At 42.6% G+C, this 22,283-nt stretch overlaps 1 protein-coding gene across 1 annotated transcript; it reads left to right on the top strand.

Moving 5' to 3' along the window:
- Nucleotides 1–1,336: 1,336 nt before the first annotated feature.
- On the top strand, nt 1,337–21,219 carry adgra1a (adhesion G protein-coupled receptor A1a). Its single transcript, XM_074620419.1, has 6 exons — nt 1,337–1,669; nt 12,165–12,292; nt 13,780–13,903; nt 16,299–16,450; nt 17,747–17,842; nt 17,932–21,219. The coding sequence occupies exons 1-6, from the start codon at nt 1,667–1,669 to the stop codon at nt 19,427–19,429; spliced, it is 2,001 nt and encodes a 666-aa protein (XP_074476520.1). The 5' UTR covers nt 1,337–1,666; the 3' UTR covers nt 19,430–21,219.
- Nucleotides 21,220–22,283: the final 1,064 nt, after the last annotated feature.

Genomic DNA, 22,283 nt, shown 5'->3' with positions numbered 1-22,283 from the left:
CTCCACACTGCAGAAGAGTTAGTTTAGCTCTGAGAATATCTGGTGAATGTAGAAATACATTCTGACGTTTTTGCAGAAATAACTGCTGCAGCTCCTCCAGACCAACAGAGGTTTCCCGTGTCTTGTGTAGTGACGGGGCTCCGCAGCGAGAAACGTTATCGTCTCCGACCGGGTGCCGGTGTCTCCCTGCGGGCGCGCTCAGAGACAATAACGTTTCTCTTCCTGCTTCAGCCCCGGAGGCTGAAGCAGGAAAAGCCAACACGAGGATCAGCATTGATTCATGGAGAGACCTTCGTCTGTTCAGCTAACATTACTGCCAAGCAGCTGAAATATAGAGTGATATTGTGGTTTTAGCTGACGTGTGTCGCCTCACTGTTTTGAACGATGCTCGTTCATGTCTATTTAGAGCGAGCACAAGTGCGAGCCCGACGCTGACTTTCGTTGACTTAACGGCCACAGGTGTCGCTGTTAACAAGCATTTCTGAAAGTTACAAATAGTCCCTTTAAAGTTCTTAAAGTCCTCATAGTTCTCATATGGGGGTCAGTCTTGGTTGTGGATGCAATACAAAATGCAATATATACATACACAATTTTTTCAATTGTCTGTGTGTTTGTACCTCTGTAAATGAGCATTTGTACAATAAAGAAAGCGTTTTAAAAACTATTAAATTTTTTTTAAAAGAGCAGCGAGTCTCGCGAGATTTTTTTTCACACGTTTTCGCAACTTGTGAGTTACCTTCTGGACACGACCCATAAGTTAACAAATGGAGCGCACCGTGGAGCCGCGTCTCTCTCTCTCCTGACCTGCCTTCACTTCCCCTGGTGACGGACAACCTGCAGGCTGTCTGACGGTCAGATGAGACGTCACACCCCCCTCCTGCCTGCACTTTACTGAACCGAGTGTCTCCTCCCTCCTCCTCTCTGCTCTCTCTACGTAACATGCGGCACATCGTTCTTCCAGGCGGACGGAGCCACTATCTCCATCACTGACCTGGATAGAAGAGGAGGGTCCGGATCAGCTGGGAGGAGAAGAAGACACCACCACCACCACCGCAGGTAACTCCTTAATTTATTGCTTCTCACTGAATGAATCGCGTTGTTATATTATATTATATCTAAACATTGTTTGTTTGTCACATTAACTAAAGGCTTAATGCAATAATGGAGACAAATAATGATCCAAATGAGTAGAGAGCGCACACGGACACTTCATCATCATCTCCTGTCGTCACCATCAAAAATATGAAATCATTGTGATCATCATCCTCACACACCGCCCACACACACTCGTGTGTCAGATGGAAGTGTGTAGGCTCGGTTATAACAGACACAGTAACAGATGATGAGTCCTCTCTGCTTGTTTCTCTGATCTGATCAGTGCCGCCGTGCAGATGGAGTCGGTACCGGGAGGCCGTGGCTGCACGTCGCCGCCGCCGCTGCTCCCGGAGCTGCAGAGCTGGAGGAAGAGCACGAAGAGCCTGCTGAACAAACAACTCCTGTGATCACATCATCATCCTCTGCTCTGTTGCACCGGGACTTGTCTGAGGAAATACTTGATTCCAAAGCGCCTCCATGGAGCCGGAGGAGGGTGCAGGTTAGGGGAGGCAGCAGGGGCCTCCAGGAGAGACCAGAGCTTCACAACTCAAGTGTAACTCCACTAAAGCTAATGGTAAGACGCTTTTTTATTCATTATGGTATCATATCTAAGGTTTTGCCTTCCATAAACCTGCTGCATGCCTGCCTGTCTGTGAGTGCTTTATAGTGACAGTTATTCAAGTCACAAGTGAAGTTGAAACTTGATTCTTAAAGCTGCAGTAGGCTGATTTATTTTTTTGCATCATTGGGCAAAAAATTCCAAAATAACTTTTCATCATAATGTAATGTAATGTAATGCCTTTAAACATGCACTATCTACCTTTAAACATTTACCTTTTAACATGCACTATCTGCCCTTAAACATCTATCTACCTTTCTGCAACCATCTTGGACTCTAACCACTGGCGCACTTTACACTATACATCCTATATACCACTTTATAGACTGCACATATGTACATAGTACATTTATTCATTGTACATATTACATCTATTTATTGACGGACTGTACACACTATGTTCACCCATTCACTCTGTATCTTTTATATCTCTATTATTGTTTTTATAATTTTTGTATAACTTTACCTCTCCTGTGTTTCACTCTGTTTGCTGATGTTGCTGCTTTGACACCTGGGGGATTAATAAAGGTTCATCTTATCTTATCTTATCTTAATTCAGTCCAAATGCAATTTGAATAAAATCACCCTCTGTTTAAAAGATATATAAGTGGTATTGACATTCAATAACATTACTAATTTCCCCCGTTGTGATAGTAATAAAGGATTATCTAATTTTATCTTATCATGATTCAAAGTGAAATGTGTTTCTGTTTATCACTATTAAAACAAGTCTGAAGTATTTAGGTTGAAAAGTTTTAGAATACAAATACTTCCAATGGCATCTAAGAGTACAAATGGTAGTAAGTATTATACTTAAAGTGGCAGTAGGCAGGATATTTTTGGCATTATTGGGCAAAAAATTCCATAATAATCTTTCAGCATATTGTAATTTAAGTGTTCTGAGAGAAAACTAGACTTCTGCACCTCCTCATGGCTCTGTTTTCAGGCTTTAAAAAAATCTAGCCCGTGACCCGGGAGACTTTGGCCAATCACAGGTCATTTCAGAGAGAGAGAGCGTTCCTATTGGCTGTGCTCCGGCTGGTGGGCGGTGCTTGGTATTTCCTCAACTGATCTCAACACGGCTGCCGGGTCACAAACTTTATTATTCTACAGCTAAACAGTACACTACAAGATGTTTCTGAAGACATTTGAGGAGAGAAATAGGCATTACAGTAACAGAATATTGATTCATATTTGATCAGCGCTGCCTAGTTTGACCGTTTGATTGGAGTTCTTGAGTGATTGATTGATTGATTCCTACGGTCCGTGAAATCTTGCAGATACCATAGGGAGCATCTGAGGACACAGAGGCACATGATTTTTTTTAGATTACCTGTCTCATGCGCTACTGTCAGGATATAGTGACAAATAGTGAAAAAAACGTTTTTAAATTATATTTGCTCCATTGCAGCTTTAAAGATTGTTTGAGTAAGGGCGCCCACCAGCGTTTTTTAAAATTATTATTATTATTTTTTATTTTATTTTAGAGGCGGCGACCAGCGCTCCCCCTGAGAATGTGGCGCCCTAGGCGACCGCCTACATGGCCTGTGCTTTAAGCCGACCCTGCAACCGATATTGACGATAACTGTGATATTTGAAAATGAAACATCGATATTGTGTTAATAATACACATATGATAATATCGTGTAAATAATCTTGCACCTCTTAAAATCATTTTATCTATACAGTTATGCTTATAGACTCTCTCTCCACCTCCCTACACTTTGAGTGTTATTAATTTTTCCGAAAAAGAGACAAAACACAATAAACAAAGTTAAAGATGAATTTGACTGATAGCATTATTTTATATTTATTTATTCAAATTTTCTATAGATATCGCGATAATATCGTTATCATGAATTCTTTTGGCCACGATAATCTAGTATTAAAAAATCTGCTATTGTGGCAGCCCTATTTCCAACCAACAGCAGAAGGACGGTTAATGTTTTAACACATACAGTATAGCTCTGCTCACTGATGCTCACTGTCAGTGTGGATGACATTAATTGAAACTGTTGCCTGCGGTTTGCTCAGTGGAACAGACGTCTTTAAGCAGGGCCGGATAAACCCACAAGGGGGCCCCCGGGGCAAAAATGAGTCCCTACTGAACCCCCTGTCTCTCCAACCTTCTGTGCATTCGTTATTAAAGAGTAAGTGGTAGTCGTAGTAGTTTCTGGTATCTGATTATAAGCGAAAATGATTAGGTAAAATTAGGGCTGACAGCTGTTGTTGCCTGTTGGGCTGCAGTTTGTCATGTTATGATTTGAGCATATTTTTTATGCTAAATGCAGTACCTGTGAGGGTTTCTGGACAATATGTTTTATGTTGTTAATTGATTTCCAGTAATAAATATATACATACATTTGCATAAAGCAGCATATTTCTCCTCTCCCATGTTGACAAATCTCCCTTTAAGGTACAGATAAAAAATGTGCCATTAATTTGCGATTAATCGCCCCAGGTAAAATACATGTAAACACATCGCATTATAACAAGATCTTTACTACAAAACGGGGCCTCAAGGTAAGGTAGTGATATACTGTAGGTGTTGCCTTAATTAAAGGGGCACTCCAATAATTGTACTTGTCAAAATCAATATACCCCTCACGCAGTGTACTACTCAGCCTGTTCTGTGGCCTTAAATTACTTAAGTGATGTCGCAACCTGATCTCATGGGAAGGCGTATAAATAGCACGACATTTTAAGCACATTCTGCGTGTCATGATCATACATTTTAGGCTTTTTGCGCGTGATTCCACGCCACGGCGTTACTGTGAAACGCTCGCTGTTATGTTTAGGCAGAAAAACTACTTAATTAGGTTTAGGAAAAACATCATGGTTGGGCTTAACATAAGAACTTACTAAAATACGTACGTAAACAACGTAACATAAGTATGGAAAACACGTCTCTAGCGTAACTTCGTAATAACTCAACAACGCTTTGGGATATAAACACCGGTCTCTTGGTTGAAAGTGTTTGTTTGACCTGCCCACTGTAAGCAGTCTTTTTATTTTACGTCACTAGCTCTGAGCGTAGTATAATCCCGCGGATGTGCAGTCAGTACTACATGGCGTTAAATGACACATCAAAAACAAAAACGGCGTTGTTATTGCACGCAAAATGACTTACATATTTCCGTGTCATTCATACGCCATTTGGAGGGACCGGGCTGGATGTCGAGTATAGGACTTGGAGACTACACATTTTTTAAAGGAACAGTATGTAACATTTCGGGGAATCTATTTGCAGAAATGGAATGTAACATTCATAACCATGTTTTCTTTAGTGTATAATTACCTGAAACTAAGAATCATGTTTTCGTTAGCTTAGAATGAGCCCTTCATATCTACATAGGGGTCTTCCCAGAGTCCGCCATGTTACTCCGCCATGTTTCTACAGTAGCCCAGAACGGACAAACCAAACACTGGCTCTAGAGAGAGCCTTTCACGTTTTAACGTTACCTGAAGGCCACCGCAGATCTCCGATACGCTTGTGAAACCGCGATAACGTGAGCCGTAGAGTGCAAAACCGTGGTTACCGCCAGCTGCCGTCTGACTTCCGTTGCTCCTAAAGTAGTGTTAGTTTGGTAAGGATGGCCTCTGAGCGAGGTGAACCACGGTTTTGCACTCGGCGGCTCACGTCACCACAGTCTTGGAAAGGGAGGAGGAGTGAGTGGAGGGGTACTTAGTTGGTTGCAATCTGCAACCACACCACTAGATGCCACGAAATCCTACACACTGTCCCTTTAACGGAAAACCTGCGTTACAAACTGGAGGAGAGTGTGATGTTTGAAAAGTATCGACAGTCAGCAGGAAGCTCGATGGGATAGCTCGATTAAAAAAAAAAAATCAGGCTTCATAGTAGATGATACTGAATAGCCCCGATACATCCAGCATATCGGATCAGGATACTAATGAAACATGTCCGATACACTCAAGATCAATAATCCTCGAGAGTGCTCTGTTTAGCTCGTACAGCTCACAGAAATGTAAACAGAAGAAAGACAATGCAAGGGATGAATGCTCCTGCCTTCGGCCTGATCAAATGTACTCAGAAGAAAACATGATTTTGTGTCTTGTAAACTGGTGTAAGCTGGTGAAAAGCTCTGATGCTCTTAAAAAAAAAGAAGTCGTGTTTACACTTAAGCACGGGCATCCGACTCAGAACAAAAGAAGCCTAATTAAAAACCCTGCTCGTGACACAGCTCGTGGTTGGTCATCGGCGATAAGTGGAGCGTAGTGCGCACAGATCTCTGCCGCTGCGTGTGCACGCCTGTATTTTCTTTTTCTTTTTTTTCATTTTATGGGATCTGCAAAGGATTTAATCAGTCATGCTCTGTCTAATAGATGGGTTGTTCAGTGGAGCGTGATGAGAGAGCATGCTGTCCCGGAGAGAGAGAGAGAGAGAGAGAGATGAGAGGAGGAAGACATGACAGTGTCTCTAAAATACAAGGCCTTGGAACACAAAGGAAAAGCGAGTTGACGCTGTCATGAAGACGGAGCCAAGTTAGCTCTTGATTCCTGCCTCCACAGGAATCTTCAGCTTGAATTATGCACATGCATGGAGTGTGTTCCAGGGAAAGAAAGGAGAAGGCCCTAACTGTTTGTTTGAAGGCACGTTTTGCCTTTTAACACGGAGGGGAATGCTCGACCTGTCCAGGAGATGCACATCACTTCCTGTATATGAGTCACTTTCTCTAAGCCTCCTCCACACTCCTCCTGCCTCCACAGCTAAGTCATCTGAGCTTAAATCATAGTAATGTAAGCGCAGTGATTCGCATTTCAAAAAAATGTATTTGTTGGTGGCTTCATGAATTTGCTTAAAGGTCCCATATCATAAAAAGTGACATTTTCATGTCTTTTATATTATAAAGTAGGTTTAAGTTCTATATAAATACTGTGAAAGTATTGAAACGCTTAATCCACAGGGAAATACACACAGCTCGTATTCAGAAACTGTGCGTTTGAAACAAGCCGTTAGGATTTCTGTCCATTTGTGATGTCACAAATCTACAATATTTAGACCACTTCAAAGTTTTAAACGTAAACATTCTAAATGGGTCACAGTTTATTTCCCGTTGCAGTGTATGTGAATGACATTAGCTAACAGGAAGTAAATATGGACCCAAGCTGTTGCCTAGCAACGCAATTCCGTTGCAATTCCATTGAAATGTACTAAAACGGAGCGTTTCAGACAGAGGGTAAATACAGGTATATTCAAGCAGACAGCATGAGGAAAATAAAGTTTTTTTTAGACATTAAAGTATGTAAACATGTTCTAGTAAAAAACCCAAAATACAAGTATGAACCTGAAAATGAGCACGATATGTCCCCTTTAAATGTCTTTTGAAAGGTCAATCAAAAGTGTACATTAAAGGAATAGTTAAGTGTTTATGTGCTTTATTACCGAGAGTGATTAGAAGATTGATATCGGTCTCATTTTTTTGTGCGACCAAAGATTTCACCACGTTTGTCGAACGGTTGTCAACTTTTTCATGGGACAGCCGAGAATGGCACAGTATGTAGAGTTTAGCAACTGTTTAAGTCACCAATGAGTGAGGAACCCACAGTTTTGCTGTTTAGTGGATTGTTTAGGTCATTAATTTTATCTTTTATAATGTCTTTTTTTTTTCATGTGAAGCAGTCATTGCATGTAATATCTTTATTGTTAAGCACTTTGAGCTGCATTTCTTGTATTAAAGGTGCTTTACAAATAAGGTTTATTATTATTATTATTATTAGAGACATCACCAGGGGCCTGTACTACGAAGCAGGATTTGGGTTTAGCAAGGTAACTTCAGGGTTAACTATTCAGGGTTTTCCGTCCTACGAAGGTGGATCACTTCTTACCGTGGGTATATTGCCATGGGAACTTATGTTGCACATACTGCTCTGTAGCAGGTTATGTGTGCATAAGCATCTATATAAAAGCACCGCCTACTGACCGATCAAAGGGCAGTGTGCAGATGGTATGATAATATTACACACACATATGAAGAAGTCACAGTCATAATCCAGGCTAAAAGCAACACGCTTTAAACTGACAAATGCAGGAAGGATAGCTGGCTGTATGCTGTCGGTGTTTACCGCTTGGAATTATGTTTTTATATATATATTTTTTTACTTGCTCTCAAGTCCCGAAGACGGGGACGCAGCTGAAAAGAAGGTTTAAATAGTCACACACGCCACAACTTTGTCAAAGGGCATTATGAGGTGTAATTAGCTCATCCATATTTATAAATCACTGCCCCATCTAGACGACTACATCTGATTTTTGAGTATTCCGTTAAATTAATAAGTCTTTTAATTTACGCATTCACACATCGGCATTTTTTTTCTTTTGCCAGCTGGCCTTCCTGCATTTGGCAGCTTCAACCGTGTTACTTTTAGTCTGGATTATGTGTTTAACTTCTTCGTATTTGTCTAATATTATAGTTTGCTCTTCCTTTTGTAAAATGTGCCGCTCTGCTGTCAGTAGACTTGTCCATGATTGTGATCGGTCATATGCTGCAAACACCGCCCCTTTCATGTGAACGCGCTCGTAGCCAGAATGAGAAACCCTGGGTTGATTTACCGAGTTGGTAACCACCGTCGTAGGACCGGTTGTTAGGGTTAGTTAAGCCAGATAACGAGGAGATACCCTGGGTATGTTGAACTCAATTCATAGTACAGGCCTCTTGCATCAAGATCAGCCTATAATGGCTTTATATTGATGTCACTATTTTATATGATATGCTACAACCCCCTCCTCACCACTTAGTAGTCAAGCAAAGGTTTACAGTTTTGATAAAATAAATGTCTTCATTTTATTAGATTTATTAAAATTCAGCGGCTCAAATTCTTTCTGAATCTCTGCAGTTGATCGTACAACAGCTCTTCACCACTGTAGCTGTGATTCCCATGTGTTTTTTTCCCCCCATGTACAGTAAATGTATGATGGCAGATGCTGATTGTTTGTGGCGGTTGACCGTGGTGATTATGCAAAAGTGACTTCATGTGCATACGCTGTAATGCAAATGGACAGTTTGAGGCTTTTCATCCGTGGATGTGAAGGTTCACACTGAGATTTGATCAATGAAGATTTCTCCATCATAAACTGTTTGTGTGCTACACTGGCTGAGTTTACTGTAACAAAGAGATATGTCATTATTATATGGCATTATAGAGTGACACCATATGTGTTTTTAATAGTTCTTGGATGACAATGGAGTTCTACGGCGTTGCAGAATGAGCTACTGTACATCAGTCTGCCTGCTTATTAGTATACTGATGAATCCATTTTCATTTTTTGGTCGCTTCAGGACATTTGCTGATGAGTTCACCCCTCCTTCAGTAGACCAGCGATATACGTGTCTTTTATATGAAAGGGATATGACACTGACTATATTTCCATGCACAAAATATTCAGTTTTTTTGCCCTTATTCTGAAAAAGACAATATTCCAAAGTTAACGCAATAACGTGTTAACGCAAATTTGTTTTAACGCCACTAATTTCTTTAATGCATTAATGCAACTTTCAATTTTTAGGTTGTAGCGAGCTCAGTTTTACAGCTAGAGAGTAGATTCTGGCATCATAATAAACTACAAAACCTAAGGAATCCAGCTACCAACCATGTCATACTAGCTTGTTGATAAGGAGGATAAATAACGCTCCAAACTTACACTCAATTTTGGCGAGGAGAAACTGGCATGGCCATTTTCAAAGAGGTCCCTTGACCTCTGACCTCCAGATATATGAATGAAAATGGATTCTATGGGTACCCACGAGTCTCCCCTTTACAGATATGCCCACTTTATGATAATCACATGCAGTTTGGGGAAAGTCATAGTCAAGTCAGCACACTGACACACTGACAGCTGTTGTTGCCTGTTGGGCTGCAGTTTGCCATGTTATGATTTGAGCATATTGTTTTATGCTAAATGCAGTACCTGTGAGGGTTTCTGGACAATATTTGTCATTGTTTTGTGTTGCTAATTGATTTCCAATAATAATTAAATACATACATTTGCATAAAGCAGCATATTTGCCCACTCCCATGTTGATAAGAGTATTAAATACCTGACAAATCTCCTTTTAAGGTACATTTTGAACAGATACAAAATGTGTATTAATTGCGATTAATCATGGGAAATCATGCGATTAATCACGATTAAATGGTTAATTGATTGACAGAAAATAATCTGCAGATGAATCAATAATGAAAACGGTCCTTAAATGCAGCCCCACTATATTAGCAGGAGGATTTGGAGCAGGCTTTTCATAATGGCCGCGATGAATTCATTATGCAGTTGGGTTCCCAAACAAGGTCTGATAATGTGCCTCTTGTTAATTTGATTTCATATTTCAGGAGACACTGAAATCCCTGTTACAATGTTTTACATGTTTAATGATGTGCACCGAGTTATTTTAAGACAGTGATGTCAGTGCAGTTAGGCAACACTACAACTACAGTAAGCAGGAGTACAACGACTATTCCTGCTTAAAGTCGACGGCAAGCTGAGAGGGTTTGCTTTATAGTAGTGCAACCAATATAATTGCAATAATTTACATTTACATTACACTACAATGCACGGCGGGGGTTTATGATCACAGTCACTCAGTGTATGTTAAATCCTGGTACCATGTCAGGAGATTTCATTACTGTAATGCACAAAGAGGCGTGAATAATTGTACAGCAGGGCTTTGGAAAACATGCAGCACAGTCCAGCCTCCAGCAGCAAAGTCTGCAGGCTTCATGTAGACATTTGGACTAGCATGAGTGAGGCTGGATGTTGGTATTTGCATAGAGGAACTATATTTTCTTTTACAAGCATTATTAAAGTGCTTTGCTTATAACAGCATTTTGGCGTCCGTATCCAGAGACTGGAGACAGACAGCAGGTTATTAAAGGAGTAGTTCTACATTTTGGGAACTGGGCTTTCTTGTTGAGACTGAGATGAAAGGTTTGAGCCGATCCTAGCTGACATTGGGCGAAGGCCAAAGGTCGCCAGACTATCACATGGCTGACACATAGAGACAGACAACCATTCATGCTCACATTCACACCTACGGGCCATTTAGAGTCAACAATGAACCTAACCTGCATGTCTTTGGACTAGGGATGTCACGGTACCAGAAATCTAGTAGTCGATACCAATAGCAGTGAATTTCCACGATTCTCGATACCAAATTTGATACCACCGTAAAAAAAAACAACAACAATAAATCCCATGTAATTCAACACGTACTCTTTTATTAAAAAACATTTGAACATTTCAAAAAACAGAGACATGTAGCCTTTAAGTAATAAATAAAAATAATTGACCCATTTTGTTCATTTTGGCATATCAACGGCATGTTATAGATCGATAGTCAGACGAAGGACACTACATACTGACCGTGAATGCATCTGGTCCGTCATCTCAGAGTAGTAGGAGCAGGAGGCAGAAGATTTATTGTCGAAGCGAAAAGCAAACGCACCTATTTGGCAATATTTCACGTTTAATCCAAATGCTATAAGGAGTCATAACGTTAATGAGGTAATCGCCGCGAGGTGGATGGAGCTATCACAGCCGGTGTGCACGGAGCAGCGGCGCCAGGTAGACCCCCGCAGCAAAAGCTCTACCGGAGAGGCCAGACACACTGCCACCCGACGGTACAGATCAGAGTCAGCGTTCTGCACATATTGACCGTCATCTTTTCTTGTACAATGTCCGGTGTAATCGGTGACACCGGTGTTTTCACAAGTTTATTTACCGGTGGGAAAATGTTCCTCACTGTCACATCACTACCAATGACCATTACAGGCATCGTACGGTACCGTCGGTACTGTAGAAAAAGAGTACCGTCACTTTTTTAAAACTTTGGCATCGACTTGGTACCGAAGTATCGGTTCTCGTGACATCCCTACTTTGGACTGTGGGAGGAAACCGGAGAACCCGAAGAAAACCCACGCTAACACGGGGAGAACATGCAAACTCCACACAGAAAGAGCCCCAAGCCGGGTCATCTACTGTAGGTAATACACTGACTATGGATGTGTGTCATACAAAACCACTTCAAAACACCTGAACTATCCCTTTAATAGGTGAGCTTTCGAGGTGTAATTTTAACTTGGGACAGAACCAAGCCAGCTCCTTCCCCCTTCTTCCGGTCTTTAATGTTAATTAACACACATAACATGAGATTGACATCAATCTGAACATCTTAAGACTCGAAAAGAAAGCGCATATATTTCCACTAAAATAATTAACTATTCTTTTTAAGCTGAACAACGTAGGCAGACAAATGCACCAACACAGGGACCATCTGGACAGTGTTGTAAGAACTTTTTGGCAACGCTAAAGCAAATCACACTGCATTGTTTTTTTCATTGAACGAGGGCGTATATCTCTCCGGGTGTTCTTTTCTATTAATCATTCTTGTGGATCTAAATATTTTCTATTTGTAAAACTTCTGTCATGATGCAGGATTTGAAGAGAGTGCTGTCCTTCCCACCGTACCCCGGGGATTACCTGCATCCAGTGGTGTACGCCTGCACGGCAGTCATGCTGCTCTGTCTGCTCGTCTCCATCATGACCTATATCGTCCACCACAGGTGAGAAGAACATTTATTGAAGGATGGTTTCACATTTTTTTTAAAGTCTATCTTAATACAATACTCACATGCCCATGTGTACGTTGAAAGAGCTATTCAGTATACTTACAAAATGCTTCTTGGAACATCTAACAGCGTCTGAAACCAGCAGGGAAGGCGTCTGACAAATTTGGTAACTGCCAAAACAGACAATCTAGCAATGGCGCCCACTTTATGTAGGGAACGGCCAGGCATGTGCTGGCGTGACAGTAGGCAAGATTTGAACTTCTCTCCTCCGCTCTGTTTTTTTTTCAATCTTCACGAACCACCGAGCGCAACACCATGAATGCCTTCAAAGAGAGATTGTCTGAAAGTTGTGCAATGTTACCCTCATTCGTATGATACAGCAGGCTTTTTGCCCCGCCGTTGAGTGTGGTCATTCTGAACACTGCGGCCTTTAGACATGGTCGGACAACATGTATGGCTACCTTACATTTGGAGACTTTGAAAAGACTTTTAAGAGACTGACACCATCTCACATCTAAAGACAATGTGTCTTAAGTCACAGAGTTTTTAAGTCACAGACTATAAGGTTTTGCAAAGACTGTGGATCTTGCAGGGTAGATCTTGCAACTAGATTCCTTTAGAGATGATGTCACATCCTGGTGGAAATAGAGAGGCGGAGTCCCTCCCATTCCGGTGGACCCCATGGGACCTTATGTCGGAAAAAAATATGCACGTTAGTCAACGGGGAGAGACAAATATTTTTTTTATCCCATTTGAATTGGGCCGTGAATCACACATATGATATTTGACAATTTAAAACTGAATGCAGCAAAGATGCTGTGTGATAGGTCATTTGATTATTTGATTTTTGTTTTAAAATACAAAAATTAATATTGAAATACAATACGTTTTTCTTTATCGGGGTGAAAAAGGGATGAACTAAACTTAAAAAAACGGGTTGATTTTTATTTCCTATTTCTAAAAACAAAAAATTTAATCTTTAGAAGACTAAAAAACGCCTGTTTTTTCATATTTTGCGACCGGAAGTTGCAATTTACAAACTATTAGTGTTTCTTTCTGCAGTCATGTCACAGCAACGTCCTCATACGCGCTCTTACTTTGTAAATGGCAACTTCCGGTCGTAGAATATGAAAAAACTGTGTTTTTTTTGTTTCTGTGTTTTAGTGATTTTATTTTTTGTTTTTAGAAATAGAAAATGAAAATTTATTTTTTAAGTTTAGTTCATCCCTTTTTGACCCTGATAATGAAAAACACATTGTATTTCAATATACATTTTTGGATTTTAAAACAAAAATCAAATAACCACTCATTTTTTGTTTTTTAATATCCGTTTGTGAAAGGAAAATCGAATGACAAAAGATACACTGAAGGTGATAGTTCACATAACTATACTGTATTCGTTTCTACAACCCACTTTTTCAGTGTGATTACCCAGCAAAAGAAAACGTTCATCTTTTTAACTTTGATCTCATTGTTTGCAGTGTAATCCGCATCAGCAGGAATGGCTGGCACACACTCCTCAACTTCCTCTTCCACACGGGGCTGACATTCGGAGTTTTCGCCGGGGGCATCAATCAGATCAACTTACCTTTTGTGTGTCAAATTGTAAGTCATGGTTTTCCTACTTTTTTTTCTCAGCACAGTGTTATTTCACAGCACTTTTAAAAATAATTTAAAAAAAAAAAAACGTTTTCCAAACAGTTCAATGATCCAAAGAGAACTGAAAGCTCCCTCAGTTGTTAGTCGAGCAGTTTCGAGGTCATTGGCAGCTATCACACTTAGAAACTGAGAGAGACATCGGTGTCCATGAGAGAGCCAGTGTTCACTGAGTGTTAAGTTAAATCACTACCATGAGTAAAAAATTGTTGAAGCTTGATAGTATTTTCTGGTTTCCTTTCAGGCTGATCATGTGTGAAATTTGTTCTGGCTCAAATATACAGAACAGGGCCTATAAAAGTTTTTTTCTTTTAGCAAGTACTTCTTGCTAATCAATGTCAAACAAGATTCTGTGAGATGGTACTTAGGCCCAGTGGTGCTGTGTTAACATGCTGATGGTATGCTAACTATAATTTAACTGAGTAAATTAGCCCAGTTAGTGGATGACAGCGGCTACAGCAAGTCCAGTCAGAACACAGAGGCAATGTCCATATTTCATTCCAAGAGTTATTTATGTGGTTCAACATGAATTAAAATGGAAATAGGCTTTCAAACTGTCAGAGTATGTCCTACTCCTTTTTCATCCCTCCATCATTATAATTTTTCCATGTTTTTTTTGTTGCCATTTTACATAAAGATACGATATAAAAGAGGGTAACCAACACGGAATATCATGAAGTCATATATTACTGTAAAACTTAGACTATAATCTATCCGTCGGTCACATTGCCGTGACACTGAGGTCAAGAGAATTTGACCTTTGACCCTCTAATGCTGCAATGAGGGCAAATTCTGAATGCCACTGCAAATGTCCTGATAACTAACGTCATATTGATCTGACGTGCCCATGTATAGTTCCAGCATAAAGAGCACAAAAAGAGCTTTAAAATGATATATTACATGAATAAAGACAATAACAACATTTCTTGTCAGAATAAACAAACTTTGTGCAGTTTGTATCTGATAGAATGTTCAGAACTCTGCATTGGATTCTGTTATTAGGGCAGTTTGTAAATGGCTTTCTAAGCAGCAGAAACACAAAATAATATAAAAACTCAAATTTTATTATTTTATTATACTAAATTAAAGGAATAGTTTGACATTTTGGGAAATATGCCAGTTCAACGTCGTGCCAGAACATGCCGATCCGGGATGCCCACCATGGAGCCAGGTCTCCGATTTACCGTTGCTGGGCCACTCCCAAGTCGTATTTCATCCATTCCACTTTCCTGCGACCGGACTTCAGCCAGGTAGCAGGCTGGATAGTGGAACAGCCCTAGATCCAAGCTGGGTTAGCGTAGCTCTTATCCTGGCTATCTTACCTGTGTCCCTGGGGCGTTCACACTGCCCTCGGTCGTACTTGGTCCGGCTGGGTGGTCGGAAAATGCCGTGGGCAGGCGGTGATCGTCTCAAGGTCCGCTGCACTCAATCCAATCCCTGTGCTTCCTTCTCCGATGTTGATGAGTGTACCTCTGTCATACGCCATACGTTACGTGCTCCAGTAACAAAGGCCAAAAGACGACAAATTAAAACATAAAATGTAGCAACGTGGACGCACTAGTGCAAAAATAATTTGGTAAACAAAGCAGTGTACCTTGTGATTCAGTGCACATCAGTCTACTGTAATGGCATTTCTATCTCTGGACCTGTTCATGTGATGGCCATGCTCATTTATTCAGTCTTTAGCCCCTTTCCCAACATTACATTGTGACTATTTAGTAAGTAAAGTATGTAGCACCTTTAAAAACACAACGTTACAAAGTGCTTCACACACAAATGAAACATCAAACAATGATAAAAACAAAGAAAAATTACAATATGAAACACAGAAACAATGAGAAACAGATCAAGCTAAAAACAGGCAAACACACACGTGGATGAGGCCTATAGAAAGGCTTGCCTATAGAGGATCGAAGTGGTCGACAGGTAGAATATGGAACAAGGAGATCAGAAATGTAACTGGGGTGAGGTCATGCAGTGCCTTATATGTAATAAGCAAGACCATAAAGTTGATTCTGAATTTTACAGGAAGCTAATAGAGCGATGCCAGAACAGGGGTGATTAGTTTATGATTCGTAGCAGATCTGGTTCTGGTGCCATACGAACAGCAGCCAGCAAGAGTTGCTCTCTGTCTTTTCCTTCAACAATTTCCCTCGGGATGACATGAATAATCGTATTTTATCTTATCTTAGCAGCATGATAACGATATAATATGATGGAGCGGTACGGTGATTACTTATCTCTGTCAAATTCACGTACACCAAACACTAATACACCCACATAATTTGGACAATGAACTCACATTGCTATTAATAAACTTTGTTTACTACTTTATCTGTGTTAGGTTGGCATTGTGCTCCACTACGCTTCTTTGTCTACCATGCTGTGGCTGACGTTTACTGCTAGAAACATCTGTAAAGATGTGTCCAAAGACCCACTTCGGGCCCAGAACAGGAATGGGCCGGCCCAGACTCGCACCAAACCAACCGTCCTCAGGTAAGCTGTGAGCTAGTAAACCAGGTCTTCATGTGCACGACAGGGCTGATCATTGTTCTGATTACATCACTAATTGACAACGTGTGAATGAATCATGACTGCTTCACTAGTTCTGTCAGCAAGCAGTATCCTACTTTTCAAAACCCATCATGAGAGCTTGATGTAAGGCAGCTTGAAAGATGTTCAACTGTGTTGCGTGATAAGGATTATAGCAGTGATACACATGCCCTTGGACCTCTGTCTCTCTTTTACAATATTTCCAGCTGATTTTGATAAAGCAAATTTTGTGAGTGTTGAGCAAACCGGTCCTCACAGAGTTCATCCTCGGGTGCCCTTGCAGACTTGTCGTTAACAATAATACTCGGCTCCTTGACGCTGCCCCTACTTGCTTACCCTGTCAGTATCAATCAAAGTCAAATGAGGACTTTGAATTTGAAATTGAACAAATAAACTGAGTTACTCAATCACATAAATGTTTTGCATCATGACACTTATTGGTTGTAGTTGGTGCCTCGTGTCCTGGTGAGTCACCACCACTGTTAATAATATCAGCTTGTTTACAGCCCAACGTTTTAGCAAAGATCAAATTTTTTCTTGACTTCAAATACATTTTAATAGGATGGCAGCATTAAGGTAGGGCCCTATAGTTTCTATGATTACACAGAACAGATAACACATTCTCACTCCCAACTGGTCAAATACCGCCGCTTGGTCAGTTCCCCATCGGCATCGGAGACCAACGCACGGGGTTCCCCTCTTGCGTTACTTTTGGACGGACCAGGGACGGTGTGTCAATATACGTTTATTACATGCCTAGTGTCCTTTCAAAATAAACTTCAGTTTTCACAGGAAGTTAGGTTTAGGCAACTCAACCACTTAGTTAGGGGTTAGGAAACGGTCATGGTTGACGTTAACTTCACTGACTAACAACTCGCGGGACTCACGGGACTGACGATACCCACGATACCCACGAGTCACCTGACTAAAGACTGATGTGACAAAATAAGTTACTTTTAGTTTCACACGGGACACGGACACCACAGTCTCCTGGTTGAAAGTTTTGTGTTTGTTTGACCTGTCTACCACCCCTCCTTCAAGATATTTCACACCAAACAAATCCAAAACAAAATGTCAATGGTGCTGGATGAAAAGTCAGGAGATCACCAAAGTCATTAGGATTCATCATGCAATAGTTATAGAAATAGAAATTAGAATAGAAATGTATTTTATCCAGCTGGATCTTCTTCTGTCTCTCTGCCAGCATTGATACTTTTTGTTTTTAAACTTTCTTTGCAGATTTTATCTTGTAAGTGATGGTATCCCTCTCCTAATTGTCGGCGTTACGGCAGCATTCGGTATGGATAACTATGGCAGCAGGGATGACGCTTTGTAGTAAGTACTCATTATTTTCTGAACAATCGTGTTTTCATTCATTCTTTCTAGTAAATACGTCTCTAAATGTCTCTGTGTGTCTTTTTCAGTTGCTGGATGGCATGGGAACCAAGCTTGGGAGGTTTCTATGCCCCCATGAGTCTTCTGGTCTTAGTCATGTCCGTGTACTTCTTGTGCACGTACATCCAGCTCAAACGTCACCCACAGAAGAAGTATGAGCTGCGAGTTCTGAGTGAGGAGCAGCAGCAGTTATCCTCCAGTGAGTCCAACCATCACTGCCACGTCGACACTATGGGAGTTTCTGGGCCTGCTGGGGACTGTCCGCCATTTCCAACGGGTGTGTCGGTTCTGGCCAATGAGCACTCGTTTAAATCTCAGCTCCGGGCCACGGCCTTCACCCTCTTCCTGTTCCTGGCTACCTGGGCTTTGGGAGCGTTGGCGGTATCGCTGGGACATTTCCTGGATATGATATTCAGCTGCCTGTATGGGGCATTTTGTGTCACTCTGGGACTCTTCCTTCTCATCCAGCACTGTGCCAAACGGGACGACGTGTGGCACCGCTGGTGGGCTTGTTGCCCGTCCAAGTCCAAGTCAGAGGACGGGAATGGGGACGGACAGAGCCAGAGGCAGGAGCTCCATCAGCCGCACTGCCACCTGAGCTCCCCATGCTCAGGCAAGCAGCCTCTACTCTCGCCTCACCTTGTGCAAAGTTCTTACCATAAAATGACACCACCTTCCCAGAGCCCCACGCCCAATCACGCGGGTCCGTGCTGCATTGCGGTGATGAGCCCCGTCTCCGCAACCCCCATCTCGCCTCTCGTCGAGCAGGTGCCCTCGTCTCTTCCGCAGTCGCTTTCCGACGAGCTCCCTCGTCCCGCTCTGCCTCTGCAGAGTTGCCTTAATGACCGAGCGAAGTCGCGCTCCTTCAACCGCCCGCGTCCATGCCTCCAGGACTACCGTTCTCACATGACTTCCACCAGCATGGATGGGAGTGTGCACAGCTCCCACCTGGACAGCCCTCACGCGGCGCACCACCTCGAAGGCTCGCCGCTGGTTTCCAACAGCCCGCACCCGGACCTCCAGCTCCCATGCATCAGTCCGCAAATGGATAAGCAGCTGGCTTCCTGCCACAGCTTGCAGCGCCAGAACTCCTGCCACAGCGTACAAGACTCAATGGCTTCCTGTCACGGCCGCGCACACAACATGCACGACAGCATCACTTCCTGTCACAGCCTCCTCCTGCCTTCCCACGGGGTGCACGCCTGCCAGTGGCACATGTACAGCTCAGCCGATCACTCTTCCGCCGCAAGCTGCTGCGAGAAACCCGATCCCTTCGCCTTGCAATATCAGCAAGACCCCGACACGTACAGCTGCATGTCGAAGACGACAGATCAAGAAAAGGATAGTCTCCCCGTAGAGGCGGAGCAGAAAGGTAACCCAAGAAATACTCTGCCTCGGCAGCACGGCACCGTCAGCCGGCGAGGTACCATCAGCCGGAACAGGAGCCTGCAGGAAGACGGCCTGTTTGGTTCAGACGCCACAGGAAACATACGGACTGGCCCTTGGAAGAATGAAACCACCGTATAGTTTTCTTATTCTTGTACCTGTACTTGCCAGACCCTTCCAGCAGCCCTGTAATTGAATTACTCTGTAAGTGTTTGGGTCTCAATGCCTTCAGCTTTTTGCCCTTAAACCACAGGTGTGAGTTTTCAGTGAGGCCTCGTATCCTGATGATATTTCAGAACCCTTTATGACATCTTTAAGTGTGTTACCAATCAGTTTTTATAAGGAATATTCAAACACAAGAGAGGTTCAATTGATGTTGAATTCATATTCTGCTCCATGCAGTTTAAAGTTGCAATCAGTACTGTATGGCTCTTTAGGGGCACAGTGGCTCAGTAGCAAGAAGGTTCCAGTTCGAGCCCCATCAGTTCCAGTTGGGGTCTTTTTTGTGTGGGGTTTGAATGCCCTCCTACAGTCCACAGACATGCAGGTCAGCTGCAAGGAATACTCCAACCTACCACAGATTTAAAACTTTGGACCTGATCCCAAACAGACTAGTGGAAAATGTACCCAAACATAAATTATTTGTCTAAAATAAGAGACCTGATTCACGAGGGACTCAAGGACAGACCCAATCTGTATAGGTGTATAGCTGTATAAGATTAATATAGAGTGCTACAGGAATGAGTCCTAAAACCCAGAAAAGAGTTAGCATTTTAGCAGATGCATTTAGCAGAAGCATTTTAGTTAGATGCCTGAAATAAGGTCTGTGGTTAACACAAGCTTAAGAGATTTTAACGTTTTATTCTACGACATAAAATGCATCAATAAATGTGAATTTTGAAGCCTTTATATGTCTTAAAAATGGCGGTTGCTAACAGGCGGCTAAATGAGACTACTAAACGTCATCACGCCGACTCGTTCTCCGTTACAGGCTTGTTGTGTATACTCGCACTACCGTGGTGTAGTTTGTTTATCGCCTAACGTCAGCTTATTACTTCTGCCGATTGCATTTACATTTCAAAAATCATAAAAGTGGTGTTCATTTGTGAAGATTATCTTGCTGAACAAAACGTGTAAGTATCACAAACGTGTGTTTGCCACAGAGCTTATTTTCTGCATTAATCCAAAACCCAATGGAACAATCCCATTGGCTTTTTGTCGAGGGAACCAGGGCAATGCTAACTTCCTGGTTGGCCTACAAAAATACATCATCCCTGCAGCACTCTATTGCAAAAAAAACAACTGTCTATGTAAAGATATAGTGGAGTAATGTCTACCTGAGCAGAGAATGAAGTCACTCTCCCTCTGTTGTTGTAATTCGAGCTTCTCCTTGCTTTGTTTACATCGCCGGGCCGGCCACGCATGCTTTTAGTGCATGTTCATACATGTGAGCGTGCCTCACTGGCTAGCTCACGGCCGACGCTCTGCCCTGCTCTCATAGGTTACAGCTGATGACGCCGTCCCGACCGACGGTGCTGCCACGGAAGCATAGTGCTAACCCACCCGTTCCCCCTCAGGGCAGCAGTGTTTTCACTGTTAGCACTGTTAATTATGAGCTGTCGCCATGTTGAGAGCTGTGCGGAGGCAATAGAAATGCTCCAAATTCTCTCATTTGGCACCTTTTAACTTAATGAGTATGAAAGTTGATGCTAATAAATACTGTTGACCAGCAGTCATAACCAAGCAAGCTGTGACAGCAGCTGTGCTGTGAGATCAGCTATGTTGACATTTAAAATAGGGCTGCAACCAACACATATTTTGTTAATCGATTGATCTGTCGATTATTCCTTCGACTAATATATATTAAAAATATATATATATGTATTTTTAAAATTATTTCTAGCATTATATTAAAAAAACAAAACGTATTCCTTGTCCATCCATCCATCTTCAACCGCTTATCCGGGATCGGGTCGCGGGGGCAACAGCTCCAGCAGGGGACCCCAAACTTCCCTTTCCCGGGCCACATTAACCAGCTCTGACTGGGGGATCCCGAGGCGTTCCCAGGCCAGAGTAGAGATATAATCTTTCCATCTAGTCCTGGGTCTTCCCCGTGGTCTCCTCCCAGCTGGTCGTGCCTGGAACACCTCCCAAGGGAGGCGCCCAGGAGGCATCCGTGCTAGATGCCCGAACCACCTCAACTGGCTCCTTTCGACGCAAAGGAGCAAGGACTCTACTCCGAGTCCCTCACGGATGACTGAGCTTCTTACCCTATCTCTAAGGGAGACGCCAGCCACCCTCCTGAGGAAACCCATTTCGGCCGCTTGCACCCGCGACCTCGTTCTTTCGGTCATGACCCAACCCTCATGACCATAGGTGAGAGTAGGAACGAAGATTGAACGGTAGATCGAGAGCTTTGCCTTCCGGCTCAGCTCTCTTTTCGTCACAACGGTGCGGTAAAGCGAATGCAATACCGCCCCTGCTGCTCCGATTCTCCGACCAATCTCACGTTCCATCGTCCCCTCACTCGCGAACAAGACCCCGAGATACTTAAACTCCTTCACTTGGGGTAAGGACTCATTCCCTACCCGGAGTAGGCAAACCACCGGTTTCCTGCTGAGAACCATGGCCTCAGATTTAGAGGTGCTGATTCTCATCCCGACTGCGTCACACTCGGCTGCGAACCGATCCAGTGAGTGCTGGAGGTCGCAGACCGATGATGCCAACAGGACCACATCATCTGCAAAAAGCAGCGATGAGATCCTCAGCACACCGATCTGCAAACCCTCCTCCACCCGACTACGCCTCGATATCCTGTCCATGAATATCACGAACAGGATTGGTGACAAAGCGCAGCCCTGGCGGAGGCCAACCCCCACCGGAAACGAGTCCGACTTATTGCCGAGGATCCGAACACAGCTCTCGCTTTGGGCGTACAGGGATTGGATGGCCCTGAGAAGTGCCCCCCTCACCCCATACTCCCGCAGCACCCCCC

This window comes from Sebastes fasciatus, chromosome 20, assembly GCF_043250625.1.
Source record: "Sebastes fasciatus isolate fSebFas1 chromosome 20, fSebFas1.pri, whole genome shotgun sequence".
Lineage (NCBI taxonomy): Eukaryota > Metazoa > Chordata > Actinopteri > Perciformes > Sebastidae > Sebastes > Sebastes fasciatus.
The sequence above is the reverse complement of the archived record's forward strand: the minus strand, read 5'-3'. Positions and strand labels throughout refer to the sequence as shown.

Excerpts from the sequence above, each read along its gene's own strand:
- adgra1a (XM_074620419.1), top strand. Across the intron at positions 13,904-16,298 it reads TACCTTTTGTGTGTCAAATT|GTTGGCATTGTGCTCCACTA; the intron begins GTAAGTCATGGT and ends TATCTGTGTTAG. Across the intron at positions 17,843-17,931 it reads AGCAGGGATGACGCTTTGTA|TTGCTGGATGGCATGGGAAC; the intron begins GTAAGTACTCAT and ends TGTCTTTTTCAG.